This window comes from Microtus oregoni, unplaced genomic scaffold (assembly GCF_018167655.1).
Source record: "Microtus oregoni isolate MIOR12 unplaced genomic scaffold, Mior012 000050F_002, whole genome shotgun sequence".
Taxonomy (NCBI): domain Eukaryota; kingdom Metazoa; phylum Chordata; class Mammalia; order Rodentia; family Cricetidae; genus Microtus; species Microtus oregoni.
The window spans coordinates 1577638-1591934 of NW_024543226.1; the positions used below are offsets into that span (position 1 = coordinate 1577638).

General features: G+C 41.9%; 1 protein-coding gene across 1 annotated transcript in view; it reads left to right on the forward strand.

Annotated features, from left to right (window-relative positions):
• LOC121436695 (tyrosine-protein kinase BTK) overlaps positions 1–14297 on the forward strand; it is a 53006-nt gene that overhangs the window by 11957 nt on the left and 26752 nt on the right. Inside the window, exons 3-5 of the mRNA XM_041636692.1 lie at positions 650–748; positions 6240–6308; positions 9556–9637. Of these exons, the coding sequence (XP_041492626.1) occupies positions 650–748; positions 6240–6308; positions 9556–9637 (250 nt within the window). The remainder of the gene's footprint in view (positions 1–649; positions 749–6239; positions 6309–9555; positions 9638–14297) is intronic.

The following is a 14297-nucleotide window of genomic DNA, read 5'->3' on the forward strand; positions in this document are numbered from 1 at the left end:
CAGGACAGGCTCCAAAGCTACAGAGAAAACCTGTCTCGAAAAACAAAACAAAACAAAACAAAACAAAACAGAAGAAGGTAATAGAATCTTGTGGTTGGTAATAACTCATATGAGCCAGGCGGTGGTGGTGCATTCCTTTAATCCCAGCACTGGGGAGGCAGAGACAGGTGGATCTCTGAGTTTGAGGCCACCCTGGTCTACAGACTGAGTTCTGTAGGCCAGGCTCCAAAGCTAAAGAGAAATTCTGTCTCGAACCACCCCCCCCCCAAAAAACCCACAATTCATATGCTTGTTGAGAATAAAATCCAAGAAGTCATCATTGCCTATTTCTTGTGACAAAATTGCACATAATTGTTTATCCTTCTATGTAATGTGTCTCCAATTTGGTATTTAAAGGTTAGATAGATGTTGGGTTCTGCCATGGGCACACACCTTTAATCCCAGCACTCAGTTGGGTATACATAGTGAGTTCCAGGCCAGCGAGGGCTGCATAGTGAGACCCCATCCCAAAAATAAACAGAAATGGGTTCAGGGTTCTGTTAGGCTTTATGTACCACCTCGCCACAGAGACTGATTAAATAACAATGTGTAAATGCCTGATTGCCTGAACATTCTTAATCTTTTTCCATTTTCTTCCTCATTCCTTCAGCGAAGAGGCAGCAAGAAAGGTTCAATAGATGTGGAGAAGATCACCTGCGTTGAAACAGTGGTTCCTGAAAAAAATCCTCCACCAGAAAGACAGATTCCGGTAAGAAGTCAGGGTCAAGGAGGGAGAGCTACGGGGTTGGAAGGCATTTGGAACTTCCAAGTACTCCAAATAGAATGGCACTGTTGTGCACTATATAACAGTCTTGTTTCTGTAGGGAGCCAGCGAGCTTGTCTGTGGGTAAGGGAAAATGCTGCCAAGCCTGATGACCGACCTGAGTTCTATCCGTAAACCTTACATAGTGGAAGCAGAGAGCCAACTCCTGAAAATCATCCTCTCATCTCCACATGAGAACTGCGGCGCGAGTGTGGACACACACATGCCCATGCACACACACACCCATGCACACACACACACACGAAACAGAGAGAATGTAAGAATGTAAGAAAGGAAAGAAAAGTCAGTTTTTTATTCAGATTGGGAGATGGCTCAGTGGTAAAGTGTTTGCCAGACAAGCCCGAGGAGGATTTGAGAATCCTAAAGCCACACCCAGCAGTGCATCTGTAATCTTGGCACCCTGATGGTAAGGGAGGTGGAGACAACTAGTCTGGCATATGCAACAGCTAAAAAAGTGATCACGTCTCAAAGAAGGTGAAAGATGAGGACTGACACTTGAGGCTATGCCCTGACCTCCACAGACACACATACATGCAGAGAGAGAGAGAGAGAGAGAGAGAGAGAGAGAGATTAAAAAAGAATTTGCCAAAAGAGAATTTGCTTGCTTTTGTTGTTGTTGTTTTGTTTTGTTTTCAAGACAGGGCTTCTCTGTTAACTTTGGAGCCTGTCCTGGAAGTATCTCTTAGTTCCAGGCTGGCCTCGAACTCACAGAAATCTGCTGCCTCTGCCTCCCGAGTGATCCGAGTGATGGAATTAAAGGCGTGTGACACCACCACCGGGCTTGCTTGCATTTTTTAAAAAAATTTGTCTTAGTTTTAATTATGTGGTGTGTGTGTGTGTGTGCGCGCACGCGCGCGTGTGCATGTTTGTGTTTGTGTGTTTACCCCCAGAGGCCAGTGTCAGATTCCTGAGTTAGAATTTCAAGCAGTTATGAGTGGGCATGGCTTTTTGGGAACAAGCATGGACCCTCTGGGGGAGCAGTTATGTGCTCTTAACCACTGAGCCATCCTTTCCAGCCTGAAAGGTCTTCAGTCTCCCACAAATTGGTGATACCAAGTCAGCATCTTTCCTTCTTAGCAGGTACACACTTAACCTGGAAAACTTTACAACCCCTGACATAAAATACTGCTGGACTGCCCTCTCACAGGGGCAAAGAGGACTGACTTTCCTCCTTCAGCTGTCAGTGTCAGAGTTATGGCTTGAGGAAGTCTCCATGCCAAGGCTGAACCACGGGAGAGTTGATTTTTAAAGAGTTGCATGTATGTATGTATGTGTGTGTGTATGTATGTATGTATGTGAGTCTCACTCTGTCTGGGATTCACCATGCAGCTCAGGTTGACCTTTAATTCTTTGCAATTCTACCTCAGCCCTCCAAGTGCTGTAATCTCAAGCATGAAATTAGAGTCTATTTTTTTAAATTTCACAATTGCTATTTTATCATTTGTTTGTGTGGGGGTATTTTGCCTGTATGTATGTCTGTGCACTACATTCTCGCCTTGTACCTACCTGAAGATGCCAGGGGAGGCATTGGATCACCTGGAGCTTTACTTCCAGATGCTTGTTAACCACCATATGGGTGCGGGGAACTAAACCAGGGTCCTCTAGAAGAGTAGTCAGTGCTCTTTACTGCTGAGCCATCTTTCCATCTCCAAGATTAGATTCTTTAATATCTTAAGATCTATTCTCCCTGAATTCCCAGGCTCTTTCCAGGGAATAGCACCTGCTGATTATTGAGCTGATTTTTTAAGTGAGTTTTTAATATTTATTTATTTATTATGTATACAATATTCTGTCTGCTTGCATGCCTGAAGAGGGCACCAGACCTCATTACAGATGGCTGTGAGCCACCATGTGGTTGAAGAGCAGGCAATGCTCTTAACCACTGAGCCATCTCTCCAGCCCTGAGCTGATTTTTTTTTATCATTTTATTTTTCCTGTTTATAGGAGTATGCCTATCTAGTATAGAAACTGGAAAATATAGAAATAAGAAAACTAAGAAAAATGATGTATAATCCCACTATTCACTTAAATAATAATTACCATCCTGGCACATACAGGTTTTAATATATCTTCTCTACTAACAGCAGACATGCACTAATATATATTATATAATTAGAACACAATACTACTATATACCTTGCTTTGCAATTTACCTTTATTTTCTTTGGGAAGGAGTTGGTGTTTTGGATTTTTTGATTTATTTTTTTCTGGGTGTATGTGGTCTAAGTGTATGCAAATGCGTGCACACCTGCTTGTGTGCATGTGGAAGCCAGAGGTCCAAGTCAGGGGCCATTCTCTGTCATTTTCCTCCTCCTTTTCCCTTTGAAAGGTTTTCATTATATGTATCTATCCATCTGTCTGTCTACTTATTTATTTGAGACAGGTTCTCACTATGGACACCTGGCTGGCCAGGATCTCACTCTGTAGCCCAGGCTGAACTCAAACTCAGAGATCCACCTGCCACTGCCTCCTGAGTGCTGGGATTAAAGGCATGTACCAGTATGCCTGGCTATACTTACCTATCTCTATATTTAGCTATCTAGCTGGCTTGCTATTGCAGGTAAGTGGTTGAGGGCCAACGTGCCACAGCATGAGTAAGGAAACCAGAGGATAGCTTGAGGAAATCAGTTCTCTGGGCCATTTTGTTGGCCCTCTCCACCTTATTTTGAAAAACCATTTTATTATTTTATGTATATGGGTATTTTGACTGTATGTGTACCATATGGTTACAGTGCCTGAGCGGCCAGAAGAGAGAGTCAGATTCCCTGAAATTGGAATGACAGACATTTGTAAGCGGCCATGTTGGTGTTGGGAGTCAATCCTGGGTCCTCTGCAAAAGTAACCAGTGCTCTTAGCCGCTGAGCCATCTCTCCAGCACCCCGCCCTTATTTTTTTTAAGGCTTATTATTATGTGAATGTTTGCATGTATGTATGTGCCCTGCATACATACCTAGTACCAGGTGCCAGTGGAGGTCAGAACACTGCTTCAGATCTAGCGTAGGATTCCATGGAGCTGAAGTTACAGACAATTGTGAGCCTCCATGTAGGTACTGGGAATCAAATCTGGGTCCTTTGAAGGTTAGCAAGTGTTTTTAACTGCTGAGCCACCTTCAGTCCCAACATTTTGAAGATGCTTGAGAGTGTTTTCCTGCATGTATATAAATGTAGCATGTGTGTGTGTGTGCCTGGTGAGACTAGAGGCCAGAAGAGGGTGTCGGATCCACTGGACCTGACGTGATAGGTGTTTGTGAGCTGTGGCGTGCATCCTGAGAGTTAAACTCCTTTGCAAGAGCAGCAAGTGCTCTTAGCTGCTGAGCCATCTCTCTGGCCCCAATGCTTTTGGTATTTTTGTTTCTATTTCATTTCATTTTCTAGAAGTGGAATTGTGGTATCTTACAGTCCTGTTAACTATGTAGGGTGGTATTTTCTCCATCTTTATAACTTGAAATATTTTAAATACTAGTTAATTTTTCAGAGAAGAAAAATATTTCATTAGTGACTTAATTTTACTTATAAGACTAAACAATGTGTCTACTGCTCATTTCTATTTTTTCATTTGTGAATTGCATGTTCATCTTTTAGCCCACTCTTATTGAGATATTTAATGTGTTTTTAACACTTTCAAAGACATCTTGATATAAGAGTCCTTTGTCAATATTAGTGTGTTGAAAATATTCTTCCAGTTTTTTTTTTTTTTTTTTTTTTTTTGGTTTTTCGAGACAGGGTTTCTCTGTGGCTTTGGAGCCTGTCCTGGAACTAGCTCTGTAGACCAGGCTAGTCTCGAACTCAGAGGCCTGCCTCTGCCTCCCGAGTGCTGGGATTAAAGGCGTGCGCCACCATCGCCCCGGCTCTTCCAGTTTTTTTTAAATCTCTAACTTTGGTTTGGTTTATTTTATTCTGCCCACCTAGTGGTTTCTTTCCTTCCTTCATTCTTTCCCTTAGTTCTCTCTCTCTCTCTCTCTCTCTCTCTCTCTCTCTCTCTCTCTCTCTCTCTCTCTCTCTCTCTCTCTCTCTCTCGTCTCACTATGTATTTCTGCCTGACCAAGCTGGCCTTGAACTTACAGAGAGCAGCCTCTGCCTCCCAGGTGGTAAGATAAAATGCATGTGCCACCACACACAGCTCTGTCTTCCTTTTGTTTCTGTCTTTCTTTTTCTGTGGGTGTTTTTACAGCTCGGGTATAACCCAGATTGGTTTGATCTCCCTCTGGAGCCTCAGGCTTCCAAGCACTGGGATTACAGGTGCACTCTATCACTCCCAGATCATAATTTCTTTATATGTTTTTGCCTTGCTGGTAATTGAACCCAGAACTTCATGCGCATAAGGCAAGCACTCTAGCACTGCGCTGCAGCCCCATCCCTTCATAGCTCTACTTTCACTGTCTGCTCTTAAATCCATTTGAACTTTACACTGGGGTATTATGCGAAGTGGCTATCCAATTCCTAGCACCAATTATTGAGAAGCTACAGTTTTGCTAATGATTTGGAATATCTATGGGTATATGGGAAATAATCATTAAGAAATTCTTTTCAGGCCCGGAGAGTTGGTTCAGTAGTTAAGAGCAATTGCTGCTCTTGCAGAGAGCGTAAGTACAATTCCCAGCATCCACAGTGGATGGCTCACAGTCACCATAATTCCAGTTCCTGGGCACACGTGCTTTTTTTTCTGGCTTCAGTAGACATTTCACACACACACACACACACACACACACACACACACACACACACACACACACACACACACACACACAAAAAAAAAAAAAGTATTTTTTTTAAAAAAATAAGAGCTTTTTGCAAATGTTTTCTGCATCCATGCTAAAATATCTCCCAAACGTAAAGAAATTCCGAAAAGAGCAGCACTTCTGTCTTACTTATGTTTTGGTTACGGTGATAGAACACCATGACAAAACAACTTATAAAAGAAAGTGTTTGGGCGGTGATGGCGCACACCTTTAATCCCAGCACTCGAGAGGCAGAGGCAGGCGGATCTCTGAGTTCAAGACCAGCCTGGTCTACAAGAGCTAGTTCCAGGACTGGCTTCATAGCTGCTGGGAAACCCTGTATAGAAAAACAAAAAAACAAAAAAAAAAATAGAAAGAAAATGTTTAGTTTGGGGCTTGGCTTCAGCGGGTTAGTTCATGATGATAGAGTAAAGGCATGTCCACAGAACAGCCTAGAGCTTACATCTTGATCCACAATTTGGAAACTGAGAGGCTGGGAATGAGTCTTTTGAAACCCCAAAGCCTCGCTCCAGTGACAGGCCTCCTGCAACAAGACCACACCTCCTAATCCTTCCCTACAGAAGTTCCACCAATCAAGGACCAAGTATTCAAATATATGTAAACCAATGGGGGCCATTCACATTCAAACCTCCACAACATCCACAGGTAACCATATTTCCTTTCTTCTTTCATTACAGAGGAGGGGTGAGGAGTCTAGTGAAATGGAACAGATTTCAATCATTGAAAGGTTCCCGTACCCATTCCAGGTGAGTTATTTTGTGTAACCCACTCCGGAAAAGCCTCTGTAATGAAGTCACTAGGGATCGGGTGAAGGATACTAGGTTCCGGTGAGCAGAAATTGAAGTAGTCAAGGAAGTCCTGTTAGGGAACCAGGCCCCTGCATGGTATGCTGTCACTGCGATGAGTTTTCAGCAGAGAAAAAGTTTATCTCCAAGGAAGACACTCGTGGAAATAGGAGACACGAGTCTCAAAGTGTCTTCCCTGAAAAGGTTGAAGGGCATTTATCAGAAAAATAAGTGGGGCTTCTTAACGTGTGGAGACAGGGTTAAAGATAACCAGTCATCAGCAAATGCACAGTCAATTGTCACAGCTCTTCATGGGACCTGTGTTCAGAAAATGGCATAATATGGGGGTGGGGTTTTCAGCTCTACTAGACCATTCTTTGAGAATCTGCACAGGCTCAAGGGAGGAGTCAATGGTTTCTCCTAATTTCGTATCTCTCTCCATTTTACTTTCTCCTAATTCTCCTCTCTCTCTCTCTCTCTCTCTCTCTCTCTCTCTCTCTCTCTCTCTCTCTCTCCTCTCTCCCTCTCTCCCTCTCCCTCTCCCTCTCCCTCTCTCTCCCACTCACTGTCCCTTCTAACGCCCTCTCCTAGCCGTCTCCGCTTTTGCCATAACCCTCTTTCTCTCCCTCCTAACCCCCATCTTCTTTTTAGTCCTCTTTGTCTCTATTCTAAACTCTAAACTCTCCATCTTAATCTTCCTCTTCCTGTCTCCTCCAATTTTTAAAAAGATGAGGTCTCTTTATGAGCTGTAAAGCAGATCTCAAACTTACAACCTCCTACCATAGCCTTCCAATTGCTGGGATTACAGGTTTATTAACTAGTGCTACCACATCTAGTCAGAACTGGTGATACTGCTTGCTAAGAGATTTTGGCAGCCTCTGAAAGGTAACCTAGGAAACCATTATTGTAATTAACTCTATGTCAGAGGTCTTATCTACAGCAAAGCTCGGGCTGGCTAATACATATCCCAGCTGTGTCACTTGCAGGATTAATGATTTCTTTTGAAGTCAAATAAAAGCAACAAAACATAGGCTTGTGTACATGAGATTAGGCCAGCTGTGTTTGTTGGCTGGGAACAACAGAAGCTATGATGCTGGCTTTCCATAGAGTCTTAGAGAGAGAGGTCTTATTCTTTGAATGCTAACATTCATGAGAACGGCTCTCAGGTCCCCACGAGATGCTTCTGAGCTGCAAATGAGATCTGTTTGCTATTGGAAGCCCTTCACTTATTAAATATGCAGCAGAAGCCTCTTGGCAATCCAGCAAAGGATTGTTTGTTTATTTCCATCTAAAAATTTTACAATGTATGAGATTGACAAGCATGTTTGATTTTGTATTTTCCGCATCTATACAGGTTCTTTCTATATTTACACCTCAAAAATACTATAAATCAATGCCAGTCCTATTCTGATATGTCTTGTTTATGATGGCTGAATTAAAAGAGACACTCTGCTTGTTGACTGCTCATGTCACTTCCCTCTGGCTCTGCATGTCTACTTATTGGTGGTCACGTGGGTTGAAAAGACCAGAGAGGAAAGGGGTAGTATTAGGAAGTGCAGTGTGGGGAAGGCTTATGAGATGTAAACCTATGCTCCAGTCTAGTCTGAAACAGGTCAACAACATTGTTTTGATAGCTAGAGCATAAGCCATAGCAAAGAGTACGATTTGGCCTTCGAATGGGCTTGCTTGTATCCTGAGAACTGTGGAGGCAACACGCAGTGAATGTAGCAGCCTCGGCAGCAGTGAAAGCCAGAAAAGGAAGTGGAAAGTCTCAGGGGAGGGGGCTTTCTGTCATGGATGTATGAGCACAAACAAGACCAGCAAGCAAAAAGAAAAATGTAAAATGATCTCTTTCGTGGCTGACTGTTAGAAAACTCGTGAGGGAAGGGTGTTTGTGACATGGTTTTTATTACCACTGTCTTTTAACCCGATGATCTCACTTGGCTGCACGAGCCGATGATGATGAATTATATAAAGAACATTAATTCATAATTCAAAAATAACTTTTATTTGACTTTAGAATTCATTCCATGATGCCTACTAACTCTGTGAGGGTTAGACCTAGCTCTTTTTTTGAGACACTATTTCACTGTGTACCTCAGGCTAGGCTAGCCTTCTTCTGCCTCAGCCTCCCCAGCGATGGGATTACAGGTGTAAGTTACCATGCTTGACTCCAAAATAAAATCTTTTATATTTTATGCGTCTGTGTAATACCCAGCATAATGAACGTGGTAAGTGATGGGCTGGAGATATGGCTCAGTGGTTAAGAGCACTGGCTGCTCTTCCGGAGGGCCTGAGTTCAATTCCCAGCACCCACATGGTGGCTCACAACCATCTGTAATGAGATCTGGTGTCCTCTTCTGGCCTGCAGACATACATGGAGGCAGAATGTCGTATACATAATAAATAGATCAATAAATACTTAAAAAATGAACGTGTTAAGTGTTAAAAAACAATACTGATTTGATGATAGTCCCTGAAGTATACTTACTCAATTTGAAGTAACTTTGTAGCTCTAAATTTTTTTTGGCAAATAATGAGAGAAAGCCCCTGAAAAGGGTTGTTAATAGTCATGAATGAAAATTTACTTCCTCTTTTCCAATTTGAAAAACCCACAAATACTAATCAAAGTTTAGGTCATATACATTGCCTTTCAATTTACTTCCATAAAAACCAAAATTTAATAATAAAATATCCCTTGTTTGTTTTGGGGCTTGTTTTTGTTTTTCAAGACAGGGTTTCGCTGTAGTTTTAGAACCTGTCCTGAAACTAGCTCTTGTAGACCAGGCTGGCCTTGAACTCACAGAGATCCACCTGTCTCTGCCTCCTGAGTGCTGGGATTAAAGGCATGTGCCACCACTGCCCGGCTAAAATATCCCTTGTTAAAGAAAAAAAAAAACTCTACCAAATGCTAAGTGAGATATTGTGGACTAAATAGGCACATAAATTAAAATATACATCAAAAGGGCTTAAGAGTATTGAAAAGCCAAGGGCTTTGAGGTCTTGCATCCCTGGACTTAAGTGTTCAGGAATTCTTCAACTGGTTTACCTGACCCCCGGACCACAGCTAACTGAAGACCCTGGTTTTCTTTCTTTCTTTTATACAACAGATATACAATGTTGTTTCTTAAGATTCACTTATTGCTTTAAGATTTTTCTTCTATTTTCTGATCCCTAACCTTGAAATGTGGTATGTTCATAATTCCAGGTTGTATATGATGAAGGACCTCTCTATGTTTTCTCCCCAACTGAAGAGCTGAGAAAGCGTTGGATTCACCAGCTCAAAAATGGTGAGTTTTACTTGGAAAGTAAACTAGTTTTAAAAAGGAAAAGAGAACCGAGTGGTGGTGAAGCACACCTTTAATCCCAGCACTGGGGAGGCAGAGGCAGGTGGATCTCTATGAGTCCAAGGCCAGCCTGGTCTACAAGAGCTAGTGCCAGGAAAGGTTCCAAAGCTACAGAGAAACCCTGATTAAAAAACAACAACAACAAAAGTAAAAGAAAGAAATCATAAAAAAGAGAGGAGATGTGAGAGAGAGAAGGAAAATTGAGGTATAGAGAAAGAAAGAATGAATTAACGGAAGAGAAAGGACTCAGAGGAGGGAAAGATCGAGACGGTTTGCCTCAACATATGAACAGAAGATGACATACTAGACTGAATTGTAACCTAGTCCTGTCATCTCTCCAGTGCAATTTTGTGCTTTATTATACTATGATGATGATGATGTTGATGATGGTGATGTGTGTGTCTGTCTGCCACAACATGTATGTGGAGATACTTTCAGTAGTTGGCTTTCTCCTTGCATTGCATATGAAAGCTCCTTTACCCAGGAAACCATCTCAGCAGTCCTTTCTTTTTTAATATATATGTATGCATTTTTTATTACAATTTATTGAGCTCTACATTTTTCTCTGCTCCCCTCCCTGCCTCTACCCTCCCCCATTCAACCCTCCTGTAAGGTCCCCATGCTCCCAATTTACTCAGGAGATCTTGTCTTTTTTTACTTCCCATGTAGATTAGATCTATGTAAGTCTCTCTTAGTGTCTGCATTGTTGTCTAAGTTCTCTAGGATTGTGCTTTGTAGGCTGGTTTTCTTTGCTTTATGTTTAAAAACTGTCTATGAGTGAGTACATGTGATAATTGTTTTTCTGTGTCTGGGTTACCTCACTCAAAATAATGTTTTCTATCTCCATCCATGTTTCTGCAAAATTCAAGATGTCGTTATTTTTTTCTGCTGTGTAGTACTCCGTTGTGTAAATGAACCACATTTTCCTTATCCATTCTTCGACTGAGGAGCATTTAGGTTGTTTCCAGGTTCTGACTATGACAAACAAAGCTTCAGTAGCCCTTTCTAATGCAGTTTTGTAACTGTGAACACCTTCATTTTCTTATTTATATAAAACTTTCACTAACAATATCATGCAAATGCTGCACCATTTACAAAGGTGATATGTTGCTCAGTGATTATCCAATATTTCAAGTCCTGGATATGAAATACCTAGCTCTAGAAATTAATTAGCTGGGGTGTGGCAGTGCTTGAAGCCAGAGACAAAGAGTTCAGTTTCAAGCCACTTTCTATTATTGACTTTAGGCAAGTAAGCCATGGGCTTCTTGGTGGTCTAGCTTTTCCTCCCAAATGGCAATGATGCTAATGCCTGCCATACCCACCTCCAGAGTTGCCTAAGAATCAAACAAATAATAACACGTGTGAAAGTATGAGAAAAACCATAAGGCACCAGATAGAATGGGGCAAGCATCTCCTCACTGTGGGGCACTATCTCTGAAGGAGCTAGCTTGTAGTCATTGCTTTGGGAAGACCTAAACTTGAATATTTCCTCAGGGCTTCACCACACAGTGGTAGAGATAAGTTTCGCTGCAGATGCTTGCAGCACAGGATGCATGCACAGAGTCTCGTGTGTATATATAGCGACATGTCAAGTGACTGAGAGATTAACTGGTTGAGTTGACATCAGGAAAGGCTGCCTCGAGAAACAGGAAGGAGGGCAGCCTGATAACGGCACAGTTGGGTTATTGCACGACAGCCCTTTGTCTTCACGAACATTTAGACTCCAATACTCAGCGGTTTGCCTTAAAAGTATACTTAGTACACATTGAAATCACCAATTCTTTCAAACTGAAGGAGAAAAGGATGGGAAGGACCATTTAGTTATTGAGTTCTTACTGTGTAGCCGACACGGAGCTAAGTAAAAAGCTCTGGATTAACTGTGTTTCGTTCTCACAGTAATCTTGGACTAAGAGCAACAGTAACTAGCACGTTACAGGCAATGACTGTGTACCAGGATCTGTGATAAGTGCTTCAAATGTGTCGGCTTATTCAATCCTCACAATAATTTTCTGATTTAGCTCTCTCCTATTTCCACGTGAAAGAACTGAGACTCAAAGAAACGACATACCCGCTCATGAGCATGTACCAGTCAGTGGTGAAGCCTGGCTACAGGCTCGAGATTCGATTCGCAAAACAAATAGACTTTCGCCAGGCCAGAGAACTATTCCTAGTGACTGGTATAAGAACTACCGAGGCATCGAGATTTGTACCTCTTTGGTTTCTTCGACAGTGTTGCATTCAATCACACAGAAAGCCATTGATAAACAGATACCCAAATAGATTTTTCTATGGGAGTAAGTACCTGCCACCAATTTAGGCTCTGCACGAATGGCTGACAGTGAGTTAGGAAACAGGAAGCCACGGGCAGCCTATCTGAGGAGAAGCGAGGGAGAAATGTGTGAGTTGGCAGTTCTTTTACACTTCAAACATTAATTTCCAAACCAAGCTCATTAACCAAAATTACAATAGGCTAAGCATAAAGCCAAGATGACAAAAACACTGTCTCTTCAGCTGGTTTGCTAATGGTCAGTAGACCTAGGTCAGGGTACCTAGGTGCAGTTTTGCGTTCCCTTCTGCTTTGCTGAAGATGCGCCCGGTATAACTTGTCAGACCTCTTTGGCCATCCCACAGGGGACAAAGCAGAAACTGCTGCTTCTTCTTCTTCGCAACTTAATTGGGCTTTATTACTGTCCTTAATTATTTTTAGATATCTTCAGAACATACTTTACACACAAAAAAATGTTACAGAGGTGTTATATGAGAAACCGTGTTTCATTGCTTGCTATTTTTAAATTGTGGTCTTTCTTTCTTCTCCCCCCCCCCCCCACAAAAAAACCTACAGGACTGAAGATGTATCTCAGTGGTCAAGGGCTTGCCTAGCATGTGCAAGCCCTGGGCCTTGCTACCTAGACTATTAAAATACAAAGGTAAAACTTCAGTGTGGAAGTAGTTCCATGCGCTAAAGCTGGGCTAAGGACAAGTATGGTGTGTCACTGGCTTGCATGGAAACAGCAGCCAGAGCTCACCTAACAGTGACTTCTTTTAGAATCAACTAGGCTTTCAGTTGCCTGAGTCACCCTGAGCAGACGAAGCAGGAGCAGCTTCTGGCGATTTGTATTGTTGCTTTGTTGCTGAGAGATTCAGATGGAAGTCTTAATAATCTCAGGATAGTCTTTGGTGCTAATAATGGGGGAAAAGGGGAGCTGTCCTGCTTGTGGTAGTGCACGCCGTTCGTTCCTTTGGTGTGCCCAAAGGAGGTAGCATTGAGAGGTATTAATCGTAGAGAGGCATGGAGGCGCCTTCCAAAGTATTCGATCTCTGTTGTAGTATGGAGCGGCGGGCTGTGTCCCGCCACCCAGCTAGCTTTACCCGAAATAATTACACGGAAACTGTATTCTTTTAAACACTGCCTGACCCATTAGTTTCAGTTTCTTATTGGCTAGCTTTTACATATTGATCTAACCCATTTCTATTAATCTGTGTAGCCCACGAGCTGGCTTACCAGGAATGATCTTAACCTGCGTCTGTCTGGAGTGGGAGAATCATGGCGACTCCCCGACTCAGCTTCTTTTTCCCAGCATTCCGTTCTGTTTACTCCGCCTACCTAAGGGTTGGCCTATCAAATGGGTCTAGGCAGTTTCTTTATTAATAAGAAATCACTCCCACATCATTTCCCCTTTTTCTGTTTAAACAAAAAAGAAAGGCTTTAACTTTAACATAGTAAAATTACATATAGCAAAACAGTTATCAAGCAAGAATTACAGTTACTATATTTATATCTATTTTATCTTTTATCATAACTAAGGAAAACTATAACTATCTATTCATTCTTCAACTCCATCAAAGACTCCAGAAGGATATAATACTACCTAAGTAAACAAGAAATAAGAAAACTCTAGAAATGACAGAGACATCTTGCTGCCTGGACAGTCACCCAAAGTTCTTTTGTATGGTTGGGGCATCCATCTTCAGCCTTCAGGCCCATAGTATCCAGCAGACATTTCCATGAAGCAGGAAATTTCAAAGACAGTTCAGTCACTATCTGCTGTGTCCTGCAGAATGTCTCGCAGACTCTTTCATGAGTCATGAACCCCAAAAGACCGTCTCACCTTTAGGCAAGTTCAGCAGTCCTCTCTCTGCGGGTTCTCTGTGTCCATTTTATGCAACAGTCCAGGCAAGAGCAGTTTCTTGCCCAAATGGCTATCCAACTCCATAAGGATCCTCTTCGATGCCCATCTTCCTCTCGAAGTAGATTGGTGCCACCAGGAGCAGATATGTCTCATTGTCATGAAAAGTCCTAAGTTATTAAAACATTAAATGCCATATTCTGCAGTCTTTGAAAGATATGAAGAATGCCTATCTGAAATATATCTCTATATATCTAGAAAATCTAAGTAACATGACTACAAACTTGACTATTATTTATGATTATCCATCAACAACCTATATTTCCTAATTATACATTACATTTTAAAAATGAACTACACAATCACACCTTATTCAAGATCAAAAATACATATACATATAACAAAATTGACCTTAAAATCCATACCAATGCAAATTATTCATACCTATATCATATCCCCCTTTAAATGTAAAAGAA